We start from the raw sequence: 27,272 nt of genomic DNA, 5'->3' as shown, positions 1-27,272 counted from the left end.
GTCTCTTAATTCACACAGACTATGCATGAAAGATGGCAATCCATCAACAGTGTAGTGGTACACTTCTCTGTTAAACTCACCCAAGGGACCTCCTACTAATCACGCTTCTCCACTTCATTTTAGCTTACAACAAGCATTTACTGCTTTCTAAAGTAAACATTAGTAGGCTCAGAGCAGCCTAGGCCTGTCAAGGCTGTTTTGTCATGAGCCTGGGATACGGCCAAAGATTTCTGCCTCTTAAAAGGACGTTTTTTCTGACCAAAGTAACTTTTGCTGCTTTGCGAAAGTGCTCATGATGGATTAAACCAGGTCTTTGTAATATAGCAATAAGTAAGCTCTTTTTGTAAACATAACAATGATCATGGTCTTTTTACCTGCTCTGTTGTAGTCTTAGATAACAAAGAGTAAGGTCGTTTACCTGCTTTTTGTAAAGCATTTTAAGATAACAATTGTTGTGAATTGGCACTATAAAGATTGATTGATTGGTAGATAGGCTGAATATTGTAGTTACTCAAAGTACACCAAGACATGTCTTGACAGACCTTCCTTTAGAAAGCCACTTTTTTTTTAGGTTCACTTGGGGACAGCAGATAGAAGCTGCAAACACGACACTGACGCATCATCACCATTTAAGTAGAAATGGTGAGCGTGTAAGCAACCAGATGCTTATTTACTCTCCAGGAGTTGTGGAACAACAGGATCATTCATTTTGAGTAGTACTCACTTTTAACTCTGCATTGATCTTTACCATCTGCTGAAGAATCTGAAACATCTGTATACTTAGCTTCTAAATGCTCCACTATGTTCACCAGTGACCAGAAAAGAAAAGTGATGGGTTAGAAAAACAAAATAATGAGCTGAAAACCCCTAAAACACTTCATAGAGCTAACAGCAACTACTGAGTTAATAATTCTTAGGTCTCCCCTTCACACACACACTTAAATTATAGACCGTGACAACAGTCCTACACTAACAACGTGTTGAAAATCGACATGAAAGATGATAGAAAATAGCACACTCAGGTTTATATTCAAACTCAACATACATATCCATCTTCCTTATGTTGTTGTTATTATATATTTTCACGATCAGTTTGAGGGCTGCTCCAAAGCATTCTCACGTCTGGAGAACCTGAAGATCCACCTGAGGAGCCACACAGGAGAGAAGCCGTACATCTGCCAGCACCCCGGCTGCCTAAAAGCCTTCAGTAACTCCAGTGACCGAGCCAAACACCAGCGCACACATCTGGACACGGTCAGTGAACACACAGTCACACACAGCCATCCACACTACACCACGTCGTATTCCATATTACATATATGCTGACTTAGTGTGGAGTGTATCATTATAACACAACGGTGAATTTCACTGAATACATTTGAAGCTGTGGTTTATTCCAAATGCACAAATGAATTATTGTCAAAATCAAATTGTTGTATATATAGCATGCATGCCTAAATGAATTAAACTGAGACTCAAGCCAGTATGCTTTTGCTCTTGCTGAACCAGCAGCAGAATTTAAAATGTAGTAATCTTAGATGATGAAACTGATGTGGACATGCGTGAGGTCACTCTCTCTGTTTCTCACTGAGGAATCAACACAGAGCAGAGTCAGGTGTGTTTCTAGCTGATTGACCTTGATTAAGACCAGGTGTGGGGAGCTTAGATATACTCAAGGGCTGTTTTCAGAACCACCTCCTACACTAGAAGTACAGTGATTTGGCCAGAATGCAGCTTATAGTGTGGGAACAAATGCAAGATCCACAGTATACCAAAGATACCCAGATGTTGTGCAGATTCTGAAAAAAAGTTTCAGTATACATGAGACTGTTCTCACAATTCAAAGCGCCAGGTAAGAGATCATATTGATAGACAGCAACGACTGTATTATCAGGGGAAAGAATCACAATCAGACCAAACCACACAGTCATACAATCATCTTTTTTGATTCCCAAAATCTTTAAAATCAAATTACAAAGCTGTGTTTTCATTTTATTGAGCTTAATTTTTCATCACATTTAAAAGTTGCCTCTTCTTATTTTACTTTTTAATAAGAACTTCAAAAATATTTACTTTGAGGAATAATGATTTATGTACAAAACACAATGATTTTGATGAGTATTGTTGATGTACTTTGCTTCAAATAATCGCTCCATATACGTTTTGTTTTTTCAAAGTTCACATTGAAACAGCTGCATTTAAATATCTCAATATTTTCAACACATGTTTTTCAAACTCTAAAAGCATCAGAAACGGCAGAAAAGTACCTTAATTTATACTTAAAATCATGTTGAAATGTTAACACTTCTGTGTGCTGCCTTGTTGAGTTACAGTGGACACACTATTACACATTTTGGACAAAGAGGAGACCCTGCCTTTTGTCCTCAATCACTGATATTCAAACACGTTTCTAATTTTGTTAAAGTCCAGGTTGCTAAGTTGTAAAGAAAGACATTTGAGAATGCTCCTCACTGTGTTAGGTCAAACAGTTGTTTATCTGGTCTATTTTGGGTCATCAGATATTTACAAGGATGGAGATTTGAAACACAGTATAGTTTAATCCCGTTTAGTTTAGTTTGATTCTTTTTAAAATTGCAGAGTGGGTCTTTAAATGTGAAAGTAGGGCCATGCCAAAGGGAGTAGGTGGTTTTTCCTATCAAGGGCCCTGACTAAATGAAGGCATTAGGAACATTTACAGCATCACCTCTATGTCTAAATGATAAACAGCTATCATTTGAGCACATCGATGAAGCCCAGAAACGTTTTGCCTGTTAGGGTAGAAAACCACATTCTCCTGCAGGCTTTAAAAACGTATACCTCGATAATAAATCTATTTGCTTTGTCATGAGTCGGAATACGCAATGCACTCAACACACATCAAATCACTTTAATTTAAAGTGCCATTGCTCCACTCTTCCCCCCTCTTTCTGCAAGTTCCCTGATCTACAGTCTGAGCTTATTGTAGGATTGTGAAACTGCATACCTGCTGCGGATTTATTCTACAAAAACCACAGTTATTTTTACTCCTGCTGACAAGCTATGAGGGACTTAACGCTAATCCAGCAAATCAGATCTCTCATTACACGGGTGAGATGACGCTTTAAGATGCACTCCAGTGTTATTACAACGAGAGGAGAGAGTTATTTTCTCCTTTTTGTGGTTTCATACTGGCTAGTAGCGGCTTTGCAGTTGCGTCACAAATCAAGAATCGGACACTTTTGGCGGCATCACTGAGGCCCAGAGGAGAAGTGAATGTAAATAATTGCTGAATATAGCATAACATCCAGCCAGGAAAAGACGAGTGTCTGATCACGCTGTTTAGGTTTGACTAAATAACTTGTATTGTGTTACTAATGTTAGGAATAATATTGTTATGAAGGATTTGTTCCCCAAAGGAATTCTAATGCTGGAATGTCTAAACTACAATTTGCAACTCACAGTACTTCAAAACGTGGCAAGTTTGTAGCCTTTTAATTAGTTTGCACACTTGCTGCACACCATTTCCTGCTGGCTATTTACCTTTACATTACATGCGTTCTAATCAAAAAAAGCAACAAATGTTGAAAACAAATCAGCCCATACTAAATGTATGTGTGACTAATGAAAACGGCAGATTTAAATCTTCTGTTCTTTAGCTGCTTTGTCGCGTTTGTGAGTTGGAACTTCACACTCGTAACATCTTGAATTGCAACATTAAACAGGAAGGCTTTGTTTAATCCCTGTCCATTTATCACTTTCAATATTTGTATAATTTTGGCATACACACAGAACATGTCGACTGATGTGTCATTAATCATTAATTTATGTCTTAATTTTTTGCAGCTGACAGTACTGCTATGCATGCAACAGCTCTGAGATGTGTACACAGGAATCGCCGAGTTGAAAGGTTCTTTCTGACTTTTCCCTTTAGAGCATGCAGCTCACCTTTCAGGGAATATTTCATGACAACAAGACATTGCCCAACTTTTGCATGTGACGTACAACCCTGCAGAAGGTTACGCTCTTTGATGACACATCTTTGATAAAGAAGCTGAAATTTGAAATGCATACGTGTCTGTAAATACTTACAAAAATTACAAATGAGCATACAACAAAAAATTAAAAATCACTTCTATGTGTCACAGACAAGATGTCAAATTTACTTTACTTTACTTTTGCAAACATGCCATTCTTTTCTCACATTTGAATTATTATAGACAACAAACAGCGTAGCATAGTTTTACTTCCGTTCTACAGCTGATCCCTGGATTCACCCCTTTCTCTTTTCTCATTTGAATTTTTCGTTTTTAATCATTCAAATGTACATCTTTAATTATATTGAGTCAATTCACAGTGCATATAAGACCGCAAGGACAAGCATGTTCTTATAGGTTTTTCATAATTTCTTTCCTTTTCAAATAAAATCACACTAAACATGAAAGAAAATCCATAGAAACAGAGGTATTTTGTCATTTCATTTTCATTTAAAAGTTGACTGCATGTTTTTGTTTCAAATAAATGTATTTATGCTGAACTGGACAACAACTGTGCACTGAGCGGTCCCTCTCTCTCTCTCGGTTTCTTTCTATAAGCCTGCAGATGACAGGTAAATATACTTTACTCTAGTCTCAGGAGTAGATTATGTAAAATGTTGACACAATGTACATGTGCTTCCTTTCTCTGTTAGCGCAGATGTCACGCTAAGTAAACTATATTTGCAGCATTTATCCTAAATGTTTGGGTGTATAATACACAGCACTACTGTGCTCAGCATCACACATGCAGACACTCTGGATGTGACTCAACCAAAGTGGTGCTTAGCTTTGTATACGTATATTTTGTCTTTGACATCACATCCAGTGTGACTGAATAAACAAAGTATTGTGGAGTGAATGTTTTGACCTTAACTTGTGTGTATATAGAGTAGGTATAGAGCATGGACTGTATAAAGAGATGGACAACATTATAGCTCCAAAAAAAGCAAAGTCAGTTCCCCCCGCTGACTGGCTGCAGTACAGGTCATTAAGCCCGCCTCCTCCATGTAAACAGATGAGATGGGTTCGACTCCAACCTGTGCCTCTTTTCCCACATATAATTCCCTGCTCTGTCAGCCCAATTTCAAGACTCTACTGCTCTACCAATAAAGGCTTCATCTTCAGAAATAACCTTGAAAAGAAGAAACGCAGGACAGAATTGTTATTTTGCGGTTGTGTATAGATGTATCATGTATCAGCAGATGTTTATACATGGTTTTACTTTTGTTTTTGTACTTTTTAAAGGTCTTTTTAGCATTAAAGGAATGCTCACTGTACACTTTGCAATGTGTTTTTAAATGGTATATAAATTACCTTGATAATATTATCCATGGAGTGAACACAGAGTGAGAGGTTCATGTTTTTCACGTCGTGTGTCACATCTTGCTCAAACTTTCTCACTTCTCTGATCTCCTCTCATTGCTGTTCATTCACAGAAGCCGTATGCCTGTCAGATCCCAGGATGCACCAAACGCTACACTGATCCCAGCTCGTTACGAAAGCACGTCAAAGCTCACTCCGCCAAAGGCCTTCAAGAGCGAGAGGTCAAGGTAAAACTAGCAGATGTTTTTACTTGTTTGGAATTTAGCTGAGGGCAGAATATGATTACTACTCTGATCTGCAGCATTAGAAACAAACATCTCTAAAACCTCCCTGTGTCTCTAAGCCTGGATTTTCTTCTCTTTTTATTACTTTTACTTTTTGGGGCATTTTATTGGGCAGGGACAGAATGATCCTGTTGAAATTGATTCTGTATGGAAAGGGTATCCATTACACAATTCACTTCAATTTTCATCCAATGGTTAAACCTAGTTAAAGAGTAGATACTAATCGTGGCTAAGCCAAAAAGAACATTATTTTGATACAATATGACCAATGTGAACAAAAATTACTCACTTCTCTTTATTGGTATTTTCAGAACTTCACCTGACAGGTTTATAATAGGTTGGATGAATGGTTCTCCAGATAAGGACGTACGTACATACTGTACATGCATGCATACATAGAACATGAAGTTCAAAGAGAGATTTGTTCGTGTGACCCGTGTGCAGAGGCGTGGTCCTCCGGGCGGACTGCCTGAGTTTGAATCTGAGTTGTGGCTCCTTTCCCACGTGTCGGTCACCACTCCCTCTCTCCCTGATTTCTTACTCTATCAACTGTCATGTCATAAAAAAATTCTACACAAAAAAATGAAACAGAAAAAAATGAGATTTCTTCATCTATACTTCTAAGAAAGAACAAAGTGAATAGTTGTTGCATTTTCCAAAGAAAGGGTTATCTGATAGGTCTCTGGTTCTTTTTTAGTACTCCGTTTCTGCTTGTATAATTTTCGAGAGAAAGACATGAATAACCACAGGAGGAGAGAGTGAGCATGTTTATGATTCAGTAGGATGAAATACAACAAAACACTGTATTACACACACTCCCTGGAAGTCAGAATAGGGAGCCTATTGTTCAGTGTTATCTGGGCCTTGTTTGTTTTCTATGGACCATGAGTGACACAGGGCTTTGTGTGTATTCCCATGGCTTGTTTGTTTTAAACGGAACCACGTGTGCTTGTAAGTTGTGACATGGCTAACACGCCCTGCGCTGCAGTAAACCCTGTGGGGCTAAGAAGGACTTTGAAATATTAAACATGCACATCATAAACTCCTCACGGTTATACATGTCTGAAGCCTGATGTATCCCAGCTATTGAAGTTTGCATCTTCATAAACACTGGTTCAGGCGAAAATTTTTCTCTGATTATTCATACGTCTTTTGTGGTTCCTGGGTGTCCTTCCTTGGATTCCTCTGGGCCCAAGAGCTGTCCATAAACTGTTTTGGATAGTCCTCAGGGAAGCTCTGTTAATGCTGGATAATAAAGTAAATTGTCTTGCCTTAACTTTGTTCGAACATTTTGGAATACAAATGCCTTACAAGATTTCTGGATTTTGTACTTTGAGAAGCTGGATCACAATACGAAACAAGAACCAGGCATCTGGTTCAAGCTTCAATTCTCTGAAAAGATTAACAGTAGAAAAGTGCCTGCAGAAAACTCACTGGTTTCAATTGATCTACTGTATGTCCTCAAAAGACAAGTGAATCCTTTCAGTGTTTGGCTCCATGGGAGTTGTATTGCCCAAGAGCAAAAACCCAATTGTTAGACAACTAAGCTGAAGATTTCACATAATCATTCTCATCCTTACACATGGGTAGGCATCTTCTCATGCTCTCCAACGTGAAAACATGACACCAAATGTACCACAAAATATTGTAGTCATCTATGTGAACATGTTTAATATGTGTGTTTTACAGGTTCAGGTGCACACATTGCTAGAATCCGACATTTTGAGTGATTGTCTGGCGAGGCAACATCTCCACAGCTCCGCCTCTTCTCACCAAGGAAGCAGCTCACCTTTACCCAGTCTAGATGACTTCACAGGTATGCTTGGATGAAACAGTAGCAAAAGCAAAGGAAATTTGCCTTTAGTTGCACAAAACAAAAAAAATTGCCGAAACACCTGGGCTGTTAAACTGTCCCTTTCATTTGCACCCATGGCCTCATTTGCTCCTTTTCCTCCCCCTCCCTTCCCATTCCTTCGATGATAGCTCATCATGCCAGTGTTTACCTTGTCCAATTACCGGGCACTGACTGCGGGCATGTTGGCCCTCTCCCCCTTCGTCCTTCAACTTCTCCAAACCCGTTTTCCAGCCAAACTCTTTTTCTTTCCCCTTCAATGGCTGAACTGAGATCAAGAAGCTGTCAGGTACACTGAGGCTCAGTTGGCAAAAGAGAGTGGAGAGTGTCCAGGAGAGCTGTCCACATCTATTACTTCAGACTACTTGCAGTTTTACCCAGAAGACTTTGAGGGAAAAACCTCAAACGGCACACTGCACTATGTTTATTCAGGGTGAAACAAGTATGTCAGTGTTTCATTTTAAAAATGTCTCAAGAGAACTTTCTCCTTATCAAAAATGGCCAAACATTTTAGCCTGAAGACAAATTTCCGAATGCCAAGTATATAAACTTGTGTATGTACATTTATGTATTTATGATGCATTATGGTGATACATACTATTGTCGTCAGCTGCCCCGAAACCTGAAGTCTAAGCCACATGTTGAAAGTCCTTTTAATTTAAAGCAGATATTTTTGTTTCAGCTTTATGAACACAAACTAAAGAATATGTCATTATCAAATACTGAACCTCCTGTAGGTGTCAACGTGGTGTCAACATCCATTAGCTTCTTTTTCAAGATACATAAAGATACAATTTCCATATATTTATTTTTCAACCACTCTTACAGATGTAGGCTAGGCACTTATTTTTTGCCCCTTATGCTTAGTATGTTTAAAACACTGGAATTTTCAAAATACTATAGACATTTGTTAAATAGCTGTCTAGTTTCCTGCTAGCATAGGTCGCTACATAGCTAAAGATAAATTAAAGTAAGTGCTTATGTTTACTGTTGTGCTATGACGTGTGTATTAGCCCAATTTATTGATGGATCAGTGGAAAAGTACATGGAACAAGATTGGTAATAGTTCATCTCTTGTTATAAAACAAGCTGTGACTGAGGTCAGATTTAAAGGTTTGTAGTTAGCCCTAGCTAGCTATCACTCGTGGCTAATAACTAACTAAATGACAGACAAGTCACAAACTGTAGCTTTGTGTTAGGCCATATATTTATAAAAAGTTTGAATTTGAAAGGTTGAAAAGATAACTATTAATCTAGCAGTTTAATCAACAAATAATTCATAACATTTTAGATGTTTATTCAGACTTTTAGATTTACCCTCTAGTTTTGCTGTTTTTTTGCCTATCATTTTGTGGTTTATTGTCTGAGAAATTGTAATGACAATGTTATATTATTGAGATGTGTTTTTGGCTAAAAGATAAAGTGATTTACTTAAAAATTGTCGAAGTTGAAGTCATAGCTTAATTAAATTAAGACAGGCTATCGATGCAGGAACAATCTACCAAAGTATTCAGGCATTTATAGTACAACTTTTTGGAACAAATTGAGCAAAGCAGCAGATATTGTATTTCAAATACATTTAAAGAAAGTTGTTAAATGTGTTGGTCTTTGTTCTTATCTTGACTGCTGTTTAAATCTACTTCACTGAAGCTTGTTAAACCTTCACTAAGAAGACCTATTGTGATGTTGGATACTCAAAAGATGTGTTTTAATGAAGTTAAACTTTTATAAACGTTTTCCTCTCTATCAGGTGTGTACTCGAACAGCAGCATCGTCCACAACAGGGGAAATGCGGAGTTTCTCCCTCCGTCAGCAGACACATGCTCCAGGTATCAAGGCCTAGAGGGAAACTTTGACGCCAACAGTCCGATGTCTTCACTAACAAGCCCGGGGAGCATCAGAGAGGGGTGAGTGTACGATGTAATGTAAGCAGATAAATGAAGTTAAATGTTTTGCATCCAAAAAGTCAATTAGGCTTTTTATTTACCCATGAAACATTACTATAAACACATGGGCGTCTTGAGCAATCCTCCAGTTGAACATGTTCACTCCTTCAAACAGATTTAAACAACTGACTTTGAGTTGTTAAGTGCCATGTTGGTACAGTTTTTTCCCCTTTTCACTCTGCTTCAGGGAGTTGCTCTTGTTTCATTGAGTAAGGTCACAATAAAAAAAAAAAGGATAACGCTTTTCAACAATCATTTAAAAATGGCTTTGCCTTTATTTCTTGGAACTCAGGGTATTTTACTCAGCAATATGCCCACAGGAAAACTTAAATGGTCATTTCATCCAGTACAAAAACATATTTTCCCACTTACCACTTGTGTGTTTGGCAGAGTTTGGAGTTATCTGCTGCTTGGGCTTTTCCTGCCAACAAAATACAATGGACCTGAATGAGAATTTGTTTGTATTTGGCAGTTTTCATCCCGAGAAGTTTTCTACGAAAGACAGAAATAGCAAGAACTGACCACAGATTTCTGCTCCTCTTGGCATGTGAAAACTGATCTATTGGTAATTCCCTCAAAATCGTTCTTCATTTAATGGATTTTGTATTATTAGCGTTTTTTAAACTGCTAGAACTTTTGTTTTGCCCCTTTTGTCTGGAAAGCACACGCACAAAAACGGGCAGCTTATGCTTGCTGGAATAGACCAGAGGCATTATCACCAGTGATGGAGTTTTGGCTTTGTGGTTGTGCTGATTGGGGACTTGGAGGCCACAGAACTTAGTGTTCTGTAAACTGAGACAAATGTTGTCTAGCCCAGTGTAAAAGTAGATGTGAGACTAAAAAGATACAGCTGAAAGCCTCTAGGCCTGCAGTCTTTTGGATAATATTGCCTCAAATCATTGGTCACCAAAGAACTGCCCGTAAAATAGATTTTATTGGCACAAAAGAAACAACAAAGGCCGTCTGCCCAGTAAAGAGAGCTGATAAGGGCCAACATAACATTTCTGTGGTTTAATACATGATATAGAATCTTCACATAGTGTATACTGCACATACTTTCACACAGCATTGTCCAGTGTTTCCACGATTTATTTTGAAATGAGCTTTGGAATTTGGCAGAGATGTTATTGGAGGAGCTAAGATGGGTTCAACCTCAAACCTAAAGGTTTAAGTTTGAAGGTTTATTCTCAGCACAGGGTCGGACTGGAAAAGCAGATTTCACCTGATTTGTAAAGCTTTTAGCCTCATCTTATGGCCTTCATGCAGTGGACAACATTTCCAGTAAGTTAACTTTGAATAAGTTTTGCTGTACACTGTTCATGAATAACAAAAACTAGTAATGATTGATGGAAATCTGCCTTTTGTAAATGAAGGATTTCCCTTCCTCCAGGTTTACTCTCTCTGACGTATCGTAAGTAGTGCACATCATGTTTGTGCGTGTGTGTGAAAAGTTGTGAATTCCCTCATTAATAAAGTTTTTTAAATTAAGTAAATGTATTATCGCAAGGATTGTTGCATCTGGAGTATTTTGACATTTTGAAGATCATAAAAATATAAAACAAACCAATATAAGGTTCTTATTTAAGTAAATAACGAGTCACTTTTAATTCCGTTGTATCTGTCTTTAAGCAGTATTTCAAAGCTTCCATCTCCTCTCTGAGTTTTCAACCTGAGCTTCCATAAAGTTCTGCACAATCCATCCATTGACGCCTCTATATAGTGACTGAGGATGTCATAGAATCCCATGGGTGCCCGCAGTACAGACAGCCGGCCAAAGCCAATACCAGACAAGCTCTTGTTTTTCCCCCAAACGACTTAGTGAGACGTTAAACACGTGAAAGTCAATTATCTTTGCTCCACAGCAGAGCCGGCATCAGGCTCTGACCTCATAGCCAGGCGTGTTTACCCTGGCAGAGACTAGCCATTTCAACGTCTTTTAATTATTTAATACTTGAGGGATTCAGAGGCCCGCGCTCAGGCATGTCCATCAGCGAATATTTGTGATGTGCTGTGTTTGTGTATTTTGCGGTAGAGGGGTGTTGGGAAGATGGATTGGCTTTTGGAGCGGTCTGTCTCTCAGACACAGTGATGGCTCTCACACAGAAACACTTTTATTCAATTTGAAGGAAAGAGAAGAAATAAAGTTTACTTTTCAGAAGCTCCCAGTGACATTGGATCCCAAGAGCCAGTTTAACTCAAATGTTTGACATGTCCACACATTTGTGTTTTTACTGTATCCCTAACATGCAATAAGTGCCCTTAAGTTTCTTTAAGTAGTTGATTAGTAGTGCTTAGATCACATTAAATCTCCATATGTGTTACATACATTTAACATGATCCTCTGTGATCTTTATCACAGAAGTACTCTGGCGTCTTTCCTCTGCCAAAACTGAAAGCAGATCATTTTAGTGTGCACAAGCAGGCACCTTTGGAAAACCCACTCATCCCCTCCTCTGATCCAGCCAGAGTGTGCTGCTATTAAAAAGCTGCCATGGATTTAAAGCAAGGTTCCATGATCTATAATATGCATATAAATAAGAGAGCTCCAATTCTGCATGCAGGATTCTTTTCATTCCAGATACTCGAAGGGCAGCTGGCTGTGGTAAGCCAGTGTAAAGTACGAGAAAAATCAGTGAGCGTTGGAGGGTTTATGCCGATAAAATATGATCAGAGGAGCAGTTTCCTGAGGTGGTGCTGACAGCCTCTCCCTCAGGCGCGGGCCCTCTGTTAAGCTCATGCATCAGGGAACTTTTGGGCATACCGGCCCACAGAACGACAGATCTACTCAAACATCTCAGCTATGTTGTTGCACTGTCGTAAGAATGTAAGCCGTGGAACAGACGCAATTGTTTATAGTTAAGGTCAGCTCTGATGGTTCTGGGGCCAATGAGGGGGAATCCAGAGAACTGCAGAATTCTTGGGGCTCACAGTCATTGCGGTGCATTCATTTCAACAGTCGTACTATATCAAAGCCTACCATGTTTACATAATCTTATACAAAGCCTGGGTTTTATTACCTTGGGAAGCCACGGCCATCTGTAAGTTATATCAGTTTGGGTTTCAAAAAAGTCCTTTTGATTAATTTTGGCTTTTATTGTATTTCTCCGCTGAAAGCAGAGACTGTTAAATTAAATATAATAGCATTTGACATGGGAAATGGGTAATAAAGAAACCTGGGGATGATAAATGATAGATATGTAAAGAAATCTCCAAACATTTCCTTTTTTTATAGCTGTCAGATGCAAATATAGAAGGCGCTTGGGCCGGCAGCCATCAGTATCTGTGACAAGGCTTGGCTTGTTTATGAAGCCCAGTAAAACCCGTCCAGCAGAAACCAAGGCCATTTGGCTCTCTGGGGACCAATATGCTATGGTACATCATCCAGGAGAGTTCTCAGGGCACATGAAATGTTGAGAGCGAGCTCTTTGATGGAGGACGAGGGGGGTTAAATACCGTATTGAGGGGATTTCAGCTGCATATCCTTGGAGAGATATTCAGCTGCCTTTCTTTCTTTCTGTAGACTTGGCTCCACTGACTCATTCGTTTCCACATTGAGTCAGTCTGTTTGTGCACAGTCAGCACATTCTTTCAGCGTAACGATGGATACAGCTCCACATAAAGCCCGCCTACATTACCCCCATGAGACAGAAACACTTCCATGTTTAAACTGCTCTGTTTGTGCACGGGTTTAAGTAGTTTGTGTGTGATAACACAGCTGCTGCAACAATGTCAGACAGTTATCAGCATGAATGACTGCAAAATACTTCAGTGACAGCTCGATTAATTACTGTAGGTTGAAAAAGTATTACTCGATTGAATGCAAGTTATAAAAACAGGTATTATTATAAGAATCCAACTTGTCACATATGAATCCTCTCTCAACTTTTATTGTCTTTCACAAACCTTTAATGAATGACAATAATAACTTATAGAAAGATGGTTAAAAATGTGAAAGACAAAGCACAGGCAGAATCAAATTACAGCAGTCTGGCCAAACACCGTAGTAAACACTAGGAGTAGTAGGACTACTCTGTAGTAGTAAAGAGTAGTCCTCCTAGTCCTTGTGTTTCCAAAAAATTTAACAAATCCAAAAACGAATGCAACATAAATCAGCAATGCAACAAATGGCAAATCATTTCAACAAATCAATCCATCAATCATTATTTGTAAAACACCTTCAAAGATTAATAATACATAAAGAAAATAAGAGCAGCCGCTCTAATGATGCAAGGAAACAATATACCATTCTTATAATATGCTATATGCTATACTAAACTGCTTTATTTTGAAAGTCACTCATTAAACCAAAATATAATAATAATAATGTTGAATTCAAACTAAACTTTCTTACTAAGCTGGTAAGAAAATTTACACACGAAAAAGTAATTACTAAGTGGTAACTTAATAAGCTAGTTAGCCAAGCATGCCAACAGACCATCTTCTCCTGTTCAATCTTAATGTCTGTTTAGCCTTTAAAAGTAAAAATGTAAATGTGCAGTCGACAGTAGCTCATTTCATGGGGACTTGGGCTGGGAAACGAATGGTTGCCGCATCAAGTCCCAGGACGGTCTAAAAGTATCAAAATTGGTCTGGTAGCTAGATAGGTGCAAGTTCACTTCCTGAGGACAGTCGAGATGCTCTTGAGCAAGGGACTTAACCCCTAACTGCTCAGGCAAACCTTTGTGTAAAGCCCCTCACTGTCATCCGTTAGCACATGTCCAAAGGATCCTGTCAGTTCATCTGTATGTGTATTCCTGAGGAATGTGTATGTAGCATCATCAACAAATGTCTTCATCTTCCTCTTCTTCTTCTACATGCTTTTTAGTCTTCTGACTATACACTACTGTAAATGTAACATTCATCCATTCACACCACATTCACACACTGATGGCACAGGCTGGCGCTTAAAATGAGCATTTGGAGCAATTTGGGGTGAGTTTTGGAGCTACTGAATAATTAACTGTATGTTGTCAACAGGAACAGATCAGCACCATTGTTCATGTCAGATGTCAGCCCGGTGAGCTCCACGTCAGACCAAGCAAACATCCAGCTGCAGGGCTACGACAAAATCTATGACAAAATCTACGGCCACCAACAAGTACTCTCCCAGCAGCAAGTTACAGACAACACCAGTATGTTTATGATTACAACCATGGCATTTACCTCCTACTTTAGTTTTGTCCTTGAAATGTATTGTTCACTCTGGTTCTCCAAGGATGTCCGTATGGAGAGGGAAAGGCGGTTCAACCAGCCAGTGAGGGAGGCTTTGAACCCACCGGCTACTTCACAAACTCGTCCTCCTCTGTTCACTCTGTAGGTAAGACATCAATAACTCACATTAAAGACCTTCATGCTTCAACCTTTTAAGAGATCATTACAATGGATTTGCCTTTCCCTCCACAATTGCTTGCTGTTGTCCTGTATGCTACAATCCAGATTTACGATGATGCTTACAACAATGGCAAATAAATTCATTCATTTTACTTAGAAATTATTTTGAAAATATCAATCCTTGATATCAGACTTAAAAAAAAAAAAAAAAACCCAGCATTTTTCTTCCAGATATTAAGTTTAGGCAGCTTGATTTATAAATGTCTCCCACAGAGTTTTATAAGCTTTAGCTTGCTAACAAAGTATACCTACAGTCCAATGCCATCTCAGGAGGATATCTGTTCTATGTCAAGCAGATTTCGTTTAAAGCAGAACCCTTTCTAAATGATTTTCTTTACAATACTTTAAAAAAATTGATTAAAAAAAAGAGTCAAACTTAAGCAGCTGATTCCAGGATGAATGTTAATATCCTCTTGAGGTAAAACTGGTCTTGTGTTGCGTAATCTTTACATGAAAAGAACAGTTCTGTGGAATAGAGCTCTCAAAGGATTTTAAATATTGAAAACGATTAATCTCAAAATTTCAACGGTTAATCACATTTTTTGTTGTGATATTGTTTTTATTTTTTTACATGTATTTCACAATAAAAATGTTAAGCTTTTATTTTTAATGTTCGTATTGTCTTAAGCTAAGAGTACTTTATCTTCTGTTTAAATTCAACCCAGCTTTTATTTTGAAAAACAGCCAAGACCTTCTAGTAAATCAAAGATTACGACTTAAACTTAACTAAGGAAATTAAAACAGTGAAAAAGTGTAATATTGGATGTAACAATGTGGATATGACTCTTGACTCTTCAACTGAACTGCCTGAGGTATTGAGTGTTTTATATATATAGATATATATATATAAAGTCTGTGTTTCCTGTCTTCAGGGTTTGATTTGTTGCAGGACCTGCAGGGCCAGGCAGGGGGCGGTTACTTCATGTCTCCCTGCTCAGACGACAGCTTCCTCTTTCAGACAGGAGGCGTCGACCGCTGCCTCAACCAGATCTACTCCATCTACCTGGACTCCTGAAAAACCAAAGAACTGCATTAGACTTACTTAAAAGGCCAAAAGGCTGCATATGTACATTGTGGCTACAGACAATCACACTGTACTTTTTATCCAGCGCTGAAGTTGTCAAAATTTAATAAAAATAAAATGAAATAGGGAGTTCTAGCAGAGCAGAACAAGGTGTATAATTGGTGTATCCATTGTGAACATGGATAGAAGACATCTGGTCAGCATAAGTGCAGCAGTGATTCATTCAGAACTGACCAGCATTAATGATCTGGATAGAATGAACGATCACCTTTTTTAAAAATATTTGATCCATTGAAAAGTCAAGAAGCTTTTTCACTTTCTCCAGTGAGATCAACTCTAAGCCTCAAGTCCCTTTTAGATTAAAAATCTCACTAATATATGGTATTTCCTACATATGATTTTTTTTTTTTAAAAGACATTTTTGGTCAACATAAATTATGTTCATTTTCTTTCAATCTTCTGTAACTTTGTTTTTTGACAAGCAACGTAGTTTTCAGGTGCAACAGAGGAAGCGTTTTGAATCATGATGTTATAATGATTAGAGTATCGCAGAAAGAAGTCAAAGTTATCAAGGAAAACGTATTGTTACAAAAAAAACACATGACTTCACTGATGTGCCTCATGATTTTGTGCCTTGTAGTTGAAACGTAGCACATTATACATGCAAAAAGAAATTCAATAACCAGTTTGAGGATGCTTAAACTGGTGTGCCTTAATCTGCATCATAAAGACTCCTAGGTGGCATCAATTTAATTGTCTAAAGCAGAAATACGTTTGTTTTGTCAGAGTTGTGTATTTATCAACAGAAAGCTGACCTTCTAACCAAAGTGCCATTGAAAAATCACCAGCGGCTTGTTCATGACTTCTTTGGTCCAGTGCAGCTGCAGGAAGGAGGAATGTCAAGTAAACTGGAGCAATGCTGCCACCAAGTGTCTGAAGGACTGTATATTAAATGGTTCAGTACACTTGGGTACACAGTGTGTGCTGCTGTAGTACTCTTGTGACAAGTAAACTGACACATAAGACTGCTGCACTAAAACATGTATGTACTTTTTCTGCCAACCAATAAGTTTCAGTATGTGTAATCAAACAGTGACAGTAGCATAATCTCTTCTTTTTTAATACTGTCTTTTGTTTTTTGTTTTTATCACTTTGCCTTTACATTTTTCGATGTCGTCTGTCAGTGTTTTTGTATAGTTTTTTTTGTTGTTTTTTTATCAGTGTTATATTCAGTGAGAGGGGTGTGTGCATTGTTTACAATACATTCGGTGCACTCTTTTCTGTCTTGTCACAAAGACTTTAAGAGAATGACCAACCAGGAAATGTTTACACTGATTTTTGTAGCAATCCAGAGATTTCTTGTAATTGTTTTTTTAACAGTGTATATAGACTCTATGAAAGTATACCTGTCTTTTTTATACCTGAATAAAAAATGTGTTTGTCTAGCTTGTTTTCAGGGCCTACTTTCTGGGTACAGTTAAAGTCATTATATAGGAATAGGTTGACAAAGGCCTTTATTTATTCCCCAGAAGGAAAACTTCCCCAGAAAGTGGAAATAGGTCATGTTCCCATATTTTCATGCGTTATAAAAAATGATTCTAAATCTATGGATAATACTGCTCAACATCGTATCTTCTATCTTAGTAAACAGATAAAGTCTAGGAACAAAAACTATAAAAATGTATCAAATAAAAAAAATAGTTGTGCAAGAACAATAGACGAGTCATCTCAGCCTCACAATTACATTTTTTTGCCTTCTTCTACCTTATAGGCTTACTTAGGCCATACTGAGTAAAGCATACCAGGATCATAACAACTTCCTAATCACAGTTGCTGCTGTGACGGGTAGTTTGCCAAGCAATATCATTGCAATATGCCATAAAAAGCAATAGGTGCTTTGCGTTTTGGGGATGGATGGACTTTCATTTAGGCTATGTAGCGTAGTATTTCTGAAAACACCTCATTAGCTCATTGAAATGAATCAAATTTTAACGGAGCCCCTGAAGTCCCAAAAAGTAGAGAAAAAAAGTACGATACACAAAATATATTTTGCGTCTTGCTCTCCTAATTTAATTTGTGCATACGTTTTTTGTTCTACTTTTTGGGACTTCAGGGGCTTCAACCTTTTACATGTTTTAATAACTCAAGAAGCAACATAATTTTCTTAAATTATAATAGTAGCTTATACTGTAAGATCTAGTTAACTTGGAAAATTCAGAATTTGAAAACATGTTTCGTTTTTTTGTTTTTTTAACTAAAAGTAAGCCAAGCAGGAGCATGAACTTGATAAACCACATCACAACGTCACTGTGGCACTATGGCATTATAAAGTACGCAGGTTCATGAATCAGCCACCAGATGGCGCTGCAGCATTGCATTCATGTTAGTGAGGATCAGTCTGAAACGTAGAACTCAACACGCTGTATGAAAATAAACCTACACACACACACACACCTACTTACACACACACACACACACACACACACAGACAGACACACACACGCAGAGACAGACACAGACACACACACACACACACACACACACACACACACACACAGTTACAGGCAGCGGTAGTTTTTCCACATTCCGCGCGGATGTAGACACACCCTCTGACCCGCAAGAAGAGGAGGAGGAGAGGTTTGACACTTAGTGGGATGCAGAGAGGAGAGGAAGAACTGCTGCTGCTGATGTTTGGATCCTCAACAGGTCTCTAGTGCTTCTAGTAGACACACATGACTGCAGCTGACATGAAACACGGAGGTAAGAAAGCCTATTTTTGGAGATTATTTAAATCTGGGCAGATTCATTTTATTTACAGGTGTCATCGAAGTTTGGGCACATTGAAATAATTTGATAACTTTATTATGGTGTGCAGTTATGCTGAAGTGAAGTGACTCTATTATGGTGTTTTGCTGATCTTTAGCCAGACACTTTATTTTAAGGTCATGAGCCAGAGACCTCACATATTCTACCCAAAAGTACTATTATGGAATTTATGGATTTGTGTCCAATACATTTGTAAAGTAATGTCTCGACAGCCAACAATAGCCAACTGAGTCTTATTTTTATTTTTTTTCTACCTTGAATCAGCTTTTTTCTATAGAAAAGAATCAGTCTTTGACAATCAATGACAAAATAGACCCTCACATTCTCAGAGAATCAGCCAACTGTAGAAGTAAGTTTTTTGAAGATGATTTACCTATTTTCTCTTTAAGATATACTGTAGCTCCACACCTGAAATATACAATATACTGTACAATTCAAAGTATAAAATGTAAGAGAATCTGCCTTTAAATCTTAAAAACCTTTTCATTCTTTTGCACTTAGACTTGTCCCTGTTAGATTGCCCCTCTATGTAACTTCAGCTGCAGTCTCTGTTTAATGTAGGAATATTTTATGATAGGGAGAATGGAGAGCATTATTTCAGAGGAAGCTCTGCTGCCAGAGAGGATGTAGCTGCTCACATTGTTAGCGAGTGAGATCATCCACCATCCCCAGATTTAAACCTCTCTCTTCTCGAATGGCCACTCACATCCCGAGAGGAGATGGTCCTGGAAAAATCCTCCTGTTTGGACAAAGGGCCTTCAATCATATATTTCATTCCCTGTAAAAGTCTGCCAGTTTCTGTTGTGTTTAGTAAGTTAAAGATCCAAAGATCAACTTCTGTGTCAATATTAAGAGTGCAAAGCTCCTTGTATTTGAGATTCTTTAACCTATATAACAATCAGTCATCCTTAACCTTTAGTCGGCTTCTCTTATCAGTCTGAGATGAGAATTTGCCTTCTCAGGAGTCATGTTATCTTAACTGGTGACTGCATGGAATAAGCAGCTTACACAAAAGACTAACCTCACCCAAACTTTGCTCCTACAAAGGTGTGAAGAATTTGGAGTACTGCATCCAAATGTAAGCAAATTATAACCCGCATGCGACCATACAAGCCCTGCAATTTCCCTTTTCCTCTTCAGATTGATGGAGCTTTAAATGGATGTCCTGTTGATAACGATCACTTAGAACAAAAGTGTTAGTACTGCAGCATGCAAATAATTTCAGAGTTAAAGGGCTGCGTGGTAAAAATAAACGGAGAGCATTACAAAGCGTTAATTCATACCATTGGATATGGGATCACTTTTTTTAAACTGGAACGCAAGATATTACATCTTGTTGTTCTTGTTCTTTCCAAGTACATGAGAAAAATAGTAAATTAATAATTTTATCCAGCTTTTCTAATGGTCATATATGGTCTAATTGTGAGCATTTCCTGTGTGTTTTCTTCAGCATGCTTTATCTTGTCTGACACCCACCTTGAGGCAGTGGTTAAAGGCATTAAAAAATACAATACAATACAATCTTGTTGGAGTTATTATGCGTGATATCAACAAAAAAGTTGACAAGATGTCAATTTTGTCTCTGTAACTTTTCTCTGTTGCCCCCTTTTGACAAGAAAAATAAAAAGTAATTGCTGGTTTAAGAGATGGTTACCCTTGGTTACCTTTTGCTAATACCGAAATACTAAAACTGAAACTGTCTCTTTCATCCCTCAGGAAATACCTCAAACTGTCACCTTTAACAACTCACTCGACAATGACAATAACAAATAAATAAACCATGCTAGCTTCATCCTTTTGTCTAGTTAGCATGCACAGATTAGAAGTAAGTGATACAGAGCTGCTAGCTATTGTTAGAAAGTGCCCTGTTTTAATGAGAGGGTGAAGGCAGGTTTTATTTGGACTTTTGGACTATAACATTTGAGCTCCAGCTCGTATCATTGGTCCAGTTTTTACCCTCCACTGGTGATGAACTGTGGTTGTTGAGAAGTAAGCACATTGCCCCTCCTGTAAGAGCAGCTTTGAGCTCTATTGTGGTGGGTGAGGAAGTCTGACTTCAGAGCCAAATACGCTCCCTTTCCCTTTTCCTGCCTGTTTTACATGTCAGACTTTGTTATTGTTGAAAGACATCCCTCGTTTTTTCGACCACACATGCTTTAATTTTCAAGCAGCAACACAAAGTACAGAGGCGTTTTAGGAATGGACCAGCAATTACTTCTTTTAAGTCATACAAGAGCAGGGTTTACCAAATTTTGTCATGTCACGAACTCCCAGCTACAGAGTCATAGAAGGGTAATTTCTACTATATAAAATGACAGGGAAATTTCAAAGCTGCACATTAGTTTTATGGACCTTGCTTAACCTTGTCAGGATCATTTATTCTAAAATCCTCTACATCTGTGTTTATGGTTGCTGATGTTTGTTGTGTTGTATCGTGTTTAAGTATCTTGGTTGCTAAATCTGGCACAAAGCATAAAAACATAAGGATACTGAATGTTACGTGTACATGTAGACATAATAGAATTTTATTATATTTTAAAGCTAATTTGGCTAAGCCTGTTATCTGATAAACCCTTCACAATCATAATCAACCTGGGCATGAATAATTGTAAAAAATGAATGATTGAAATGTGTTTTTCTAATCTTTGTTAAATTCAGATTTTCTTTGTTTGACATATCAAACTCTGACAAGTTTACAGACTCAATCAGTTAATGTAGTTTTAAAAATAGAAAAAAACAAGGACAGTATATCCTTACTTTCTTGCGTGGTTCTCACATGTTGAGATTCTTCTTACCAAACATGAGTTTGTATCAGAGTTTTATTCTGAGTTACAAGATTTGCACATCATAGGTTAAAAAAATATTGGATGAAGTTCTGATGTTGCCCTCCAGGATTTTAATATGTACTCGATATAAGAAGATGCAAAACTATATCTTAACAAAGGTTGACATGTTTCCATTATATTTGCAGTAAGTTTACAACAGGACAATTTGACTCAAATGCAATACTAGTACTGGAGCTACAATACCATGTCTTTAGGAGATACAAAAAATACAATCATTTTGGAAGGCATTATGTGAAGTCAGTGGAGAAATAAGCATGATGTAGGACAACAACTTTGCCAACAACTTTTCTGCCTGGAAGTGTATCGACACTTAGAAGGTTTTTTTTTTTTTTTTTTTCCCAATATATTGATGTTTTTATATGACATCTATTAGGAGAATAAAACGTAGGCAACCTCCTTGTGAAAAAGGCCTTATCTTTATCTTTGGATAGTGTTTGTTTATACCTCCCATCTGTCTATTAACAGCGCTGCCTTTACGTGAAAGTCCTAGTAGCATCTGTTTCCTCTCCAACAGCCAAACACTGAACTCCTGATCCCTACTGACCTGTTACCATGCCAACTCCCACAATCCTCACAGCAACCGGAGTCCTCTGAGAAGTTGTTAGGTTTACGAGCACATTGACATATGTGAGAGAAACGCTCGGTTAACAGGTGGGTTAGGTTCTTGAGGAAGAAGTAAGACACCGCTGTATTAATATGATGAAGCTTTATATTTGTGTTTTTCTGTTTCAGAGATGGTTAGCCACTGGATCCTCCTTCTGATTTCCATGTTACTGCTGAGGATGGGACTTGTGGGTGGATGTGTGTGTCCAGCAGCCACTGTTTTGTCCCAGTTTCCCTCTGAGGTTCCCGCCGACGTCTGTTGCTTGAACCTCTCTGGCTCCACTTTCAGCCATGTGCACTGGACTGTGTTTACAAATGATACAAACATACAGATACTGGATCTCTCCTCCTGTAATATCAGTTTGATTAATACAACTGGCATGGATAACTCTTCTTTGCAGAAGGTATACTTAGGTCATAATAAACTAAAAGACTTACCAAGGGAGTTCCTTGCCAATCAGCCACACCTGACCAAGCTGGATCTAAGTGGGAACTTCATTAGACAACTTCCTGAAGGTTTTCTTCAGAACTCAGAGAATCTCCAGAAGCTGTATCTGCAAGGAAACCAGCTCCACCTCCTCCCAGGCTCTGTGCTGCAGAAGCCCAGCCTGCAAACACTCTTTGTGGATGGTAACCCCTGGGACTGCTCCTGTCAATTACTTGAAGGCCTGGAGGAGGGCAGGAAGGTTAACAGGACCACTAAGTTTGACGATCTAGTGGGGAACTTGACCTGCGTGTCTCCGAGACATGTTGCTGGCATGACTGCGTTGTCTGTAAAACTAGCCGACGTGTGCCGGCCAGCTGGTCTCACTGCGCTCTTCATCGTGCTCCCTCTTCTCATCCTCTCCGCTCTGATTCTTTGCTGGTGCTGTGGGAGGAAAAGGAAGAAAAAAGACACACCTATGAGCAACTCCAAAAAGAGAGCTTCCAGTTCAAGTAGCAACGGCCAAAAGCATCGAAAAAAGCAGCAACCTGCGGCCATAGAGCAGAGTAAAGATGGACTCTGCAGCAATGAGGGGATCCTGAAGAACCAGCTGCTGCTACGCCCGGCATCCACCCTCTTAGGAAGCACCAGGGACATTTACGAAGAGGTGGTGATTAAACTAGGCTCAGTGGATTCTCTTCACAAAGAACACTCATGTTCCTCAACAGAGGGGAAGCAGGGTCCACCGGAGCTTGATGGGGTCAGTAAGACAGAGCTGGACACAGTCAGTGTGACGGAGGTGATGAAAGACTCAGCAGACAGGGAAAAGGCTTACATGACTCAGTCAACTGAATACTACAGCCTGGTACCAGGTATTGAACTGGAGGACTCAGATCACGGGGAGTATGAGAACGTCAGTCTCTCATGACGCCATCAAAAGGGAATTTGTTTGTTTGTTTTGTTTTTTACGAGAATTCTCTAAGAACATATCCACCAATTTTGTTTGTTTTAATCCACCACAACTAAATAACTATCGAGGATGTTGGCCTCTATTGGACTTCTTTTTTCTTATGGGTTAGCACCACTGCAGCAGCTAGCTAAAGCAAGAAAAATTACATTGCAAAACTTTGAGATTTACTAAACTTCTAAGCAAGTCCACTTTTTTAAACCATGTAAACTACAAAATTTGATATTTTACTGTATAAGGCAGATATTCAACTGTCAATATGACCAGACTTGAATTTTATCCCTGCACTACTGCATATGCTAGGCTAAGTTTACCATCTCTTGGCTCCAACTTTATACTTAACTCACAAAAGCTGTGTACTTATCTTGTTTTGTTATCTTATTCTCAGCAAGAACCTTAAAAGCATGTTTCCCCAAATATCTAGTTATTCCCTTAAATGGAACAAAAGGGAGACAGTGTGTGTTTAAGTGTGAGTTTGTGGTGTGTTTTTGTGTGTGTGTGTGTGTGTGTGTGTGTGTGTGTGTGTGTGTGTGTGTTATCTACTGATACAGGGATAGCATGGTCCAACCACTGGAGTATCACAATGTAAGAGGAAGTGATTTAATAGAGAGCTTTTCCTGTGGGACCTGAGGAGCGCAGTGACGGCTCGAAAGGGAGGTCCTTCTTTTTTCTCTCTGGAAAAGCTGTTTTAAAGACAAATGCAACAAGGACTTTTTATATATACTGTATGCTGCACTAAAAGCAAATTTGTGGTTATGAATGTTTTCACATTCATAACCACAAACCACACATGTTTTAATGACTACCTGTTTTAGGTCAACCAAGCTTTTGTATGTGCTCGTTTACCTCACCCAAGTGCAATTGTTAAATGACATCCAGTTTGACTTGTTACTTATTGTGCTAAAACAGGATGTCCTGGATCAAACTCCTTCGCCTTATGCTGCACATCCAGAAATGTAAGTGCTGAAACAGTGACTAACCCCATTACCATGTGCATTTAATGAAACATGAAATGTGAAGCCAAGATGAGAAGTCTAAAATTCTGTCATGTTAAACAAGGGTTAAGGACAAATGCTTGTTAATGCACTACATCACATTTGTGCATTTTGGTTTGAAAATACCAGGGTAGTCAGATTTAATGCTGGTTAATGACAAAAAAAAAATCTCTGCTTGTTCAGTAGACAATACATTAAAGGTCAAAGGAGGTGCAAGTTGCAGACACTTGATCATTGTCTAGGACAATGAAAACAGCCTTAACGTCTCCCTCTCGCTGGCTAAGAATGCTAATTTGTTTGTGTTCAGTGAGAGAGGGTGCAGCTGTGAGGGTGGGGACCTTCCTGTGAGTTTAAATAACTGAGGTCTGAAGAGTTTCACATATTTTCCATCAAAGCTTTATTGATTTACCTGGTAAGGTTCCTATACAAAAAAAATCCCAGAGGTCACAATACAAACGAAATGAAAAAATGTTGGTATTTTTTACAATGTCTGCACTCACATTTTATTATAAAAACATGTTTGATTAGTTTGTGTCTCTCAAGCTACATTATATTGGCTCCGATGCTTAATTGTTGTTGTTACATCTGAGATTCCTTGTTTTGCTTACCACATGAGCAGTTTACAGAATCAGAATCATTTTTTATTACAAATTACATTTATAGATACGAGGAATTAGTCTTGGTGTATTGGTGCAAAAAAACTGTTAAAATGAGTTTTCAGTAGCATTTATCTTTTTATATGGCAAAGCAGAGCCAACTGAAGCAAACTTCTTGTTTCTACTCAGTCATATATTTGTATATTTAAATCACTGTCAGATTTCATGTGCAGGCTCAGTTAGCTAGTTAAATTAAAAAGAATAAACTGCTGAAAACACTCTCAGGCTGGCTTTTCAACATTGAAGCAGATTGTTTTTAATAAATATTAATTGGTCGCTAGCTATAACATACAGCTAAAAAAAAGTATGCTGCTCCAGCTGTATAAGCTAATTTGTAGAAAATGCTAATGCCAAAAGAATACATTTAGTGCTGTTTCACCTTTGGTTAGTGGTTTTGGTTTCGAAAAGGTAAAAGAAAAAGGACACCATCCTCCAAAATCTTTAGATACCAAATATTTCTCTTTCTGTAGCATCAAAGCCAAAGCTTTTTAAAACGGGAATAATAAATGCTATCCGTTTACTTCCACATAGGTCAATTTTACATCCATTGTCAGCTAATTTTACATTAAATAAAGGTTAATAAATAGTATGAAACGGGCAACAACAATTTAAATTTAAAAAGTAGTAACTGGTTTCATTAATGGTTCAAAATTGAAAGATTCCATGAGTTTTGAGATGACATCTTGACAAAAAAGATGACAAAAAGGATATAAAAGTGTTGTACCTCTCAAAGCACTGATTTCAACACTATGTTTATACAGACAGATGCATTATATCATTGTTTTTTTTTTTTAAATATGAACAGCAATAAATATGTTTAATTAATATGTCTGCCTCAGGATTGTGTTCAATGATGCTGTGATGACAAACACAACTTAAACAATGACAATAGCTCTCTGCATTTATGAACAACATGCTCCAGATCTTCTCAGCTTTTTTACAGCTCCCTTCAACTCTTTCTGCCCCGACACTGACCCATGCCAGCCCCAGCTACCTGAAATCCCTCTTTTCTTTTGAGCTCCAATTTCACTCACCGTGGGAAGTTGTAATTACCGCATTGGGTTACTCAAACGATCAGCTCTGAGCCTGCTCGCTCTGTCCTGTTCTCAGAGGTCTTTGCCCCAACCAGTGGCTATAGGGCAAGGAAATGGCTGGGATGTTAATCTAATCTAGAACACAGATTAACTAGATTTACAATGGACAACATATATTTATGAGGAATTTAAAAACACACTATTGTACCAAAGAGCTAAAATGAGCTACAGAATGAAAATAAAAATACAAACGTGTAAAATAAACAACAGAAACAAAGTTCAAGTGTGCAGTACTACAAAACTGGACAAGGTAATATGTATATCAAGTTTTTATTATTTGTGTCAATGAAAGATCATTTTAATGTCATTGTTTATAAGCTAAATACAGAAAGGGGAGGCCTCAGGGCTGTGGTTTAAGACCCAATGTATACAAGAGTGCCACCTAGTGACAGGAATGGAAACTACCATGATCCCCATAAATCACACTGTGAAAACTGTATTGTGAAGAATTAATTCATCGATTGATAACTCTAGAGCTGTGTACACACCAAAAGCAAATTGTGTTTATGGCACTGCCAAAGTAAATAGAAAGTCCAGGAGGATCTGAGTCTCATCCTGAGAGTTGTAATGATTCAAACAAAGAAAAAGGAAGTTAAAGTTGATCACTTGTCCAGGCTGTGATGGAGAATTGATGGCCCCATAAATATCCGGTCAGAGGATTAAACACGACTGGAAAAGAGACTCTGATTTACAATGGGCAGCTGTAACGATGTGAAAAGCAAACAAGCAGACAGAGTTTAGCAGCCAATGAAAAGGGCAGAAAGACAGGAGGGATCGACCTATCAGATGGTGTGTCTGCGTCACACCGCAAAGATGTTGGCTGCTGACAGACAGAACAGTAAATTACAGAGGAAAGCCTGTTCTGTGCAATCAATCTGTGTGTGCTCTGTAACCTTCTATGGGCAAATGTTAGTTTCTTAGTTCCACATTTACAAATTACCCAGTTTTAGCAATTTAACACATTTTCAAATTTAAATCAATCAAATTATAAATCTACAGACAACCATAAGAAGAAGAAGAAGGATGAT

General features: G+C 38.2%; 2 protein-coding genes across 5 annotated transcripts in view; both read left to right on the top strand.

Annotated features, from left to right (window-relative positions):
* Window positions 1–17,278, top strand: part of glis1a (GLIS family zinc finger 1a) — a 40,523-nt gene extending 23,245 nt beyond the window's left edge. The window contains exons 3-9 of one of the 3 annotated variants that reach the window (XM_079349477.1): window positions 1,093–1,254; window positions 5,450–5,563; window positions 7,310–7,436; window positions 9,223–9,379; window positions 14,396–14,550; window positions 14,634–14,731; window positions 15,682–17,278. In XM_079349477.1, the coding sequence (XP_079205603.1) occupies window positions 1,093–1,254; window positions 5,450–5,563; window positions 7,310–7,436; window positions 9,223–9,379; window positions 14,396–14,550; window positions 14,634–14,731; window positions 15,682–15,855 (987 nt within the window). In that variant the 3' untranslated portion in view covers window positions 15,856–17,278. Of the gene's footprint in view, window positions 1–1,092; window positions 1,255–5,449; window positions 5,564–7,309; window positions 7,437–9,222; window positions 9,380–14,395; window positions 14,551–14,633; window positions 14,736–15,681 lie in introns of all 3 variants that reach the window. The other 2 variants (XM_079349476.1, XM_079349478.1) reach the window with 2 other exon arrangements.
* A 1,186-nt stretch (window positions 17,279–18,464) lies between these two features.
* LOC306826953 (uncharacterized protein) lies at window positions 18,465–25,966 on the top strand. 2 transcript variants are annotated; one of them, XM_079348540.1, is made up of 3 exons: window positions 18,465–18,593; window positions 22,020–22,156; window positions 22,238–25,966. In XM_079348540.1, exon 3 carries the CDS (start codon window positions 22,240–22,242, stop codon window positions 23,458–23,460), a length of 1,221 nt encoding a protein of 406 aa, XP_079204666.1. In that variant the 5' UTR covers window positions 18,465–18,593; window positions 22,020–22,156; window positions 22,238–22,239; the 3' UTR covers window positions 23,461–25,966. The 2 variants fall into 2 exon arrangements, with proteins under 2 accessions (XP_079204666.1, XP_079204665.1); XM_079348539.1 differs by lacking the exon at window positions 22,020–22,156.
* The last annotated feature ends 1,306 nt before the right edge of the window (window positions 25,967–27,272 follow it).

This window comes from Symphodus melops, assembly GCF_947650265.1.
Source record: "Symphodus melops genome assembly, chromosome: 7".
NCBI lineage: Eukaryota > Metazoa > Chordata > Actinopteri > Labriformes > Labridae > Symphodus > Symphodus melops.
The sequence above is the reverse complement of the archived record's forward strand: the minus strand, read 5'-3'. Positions and strand labels throughout refer to the sequence as shown.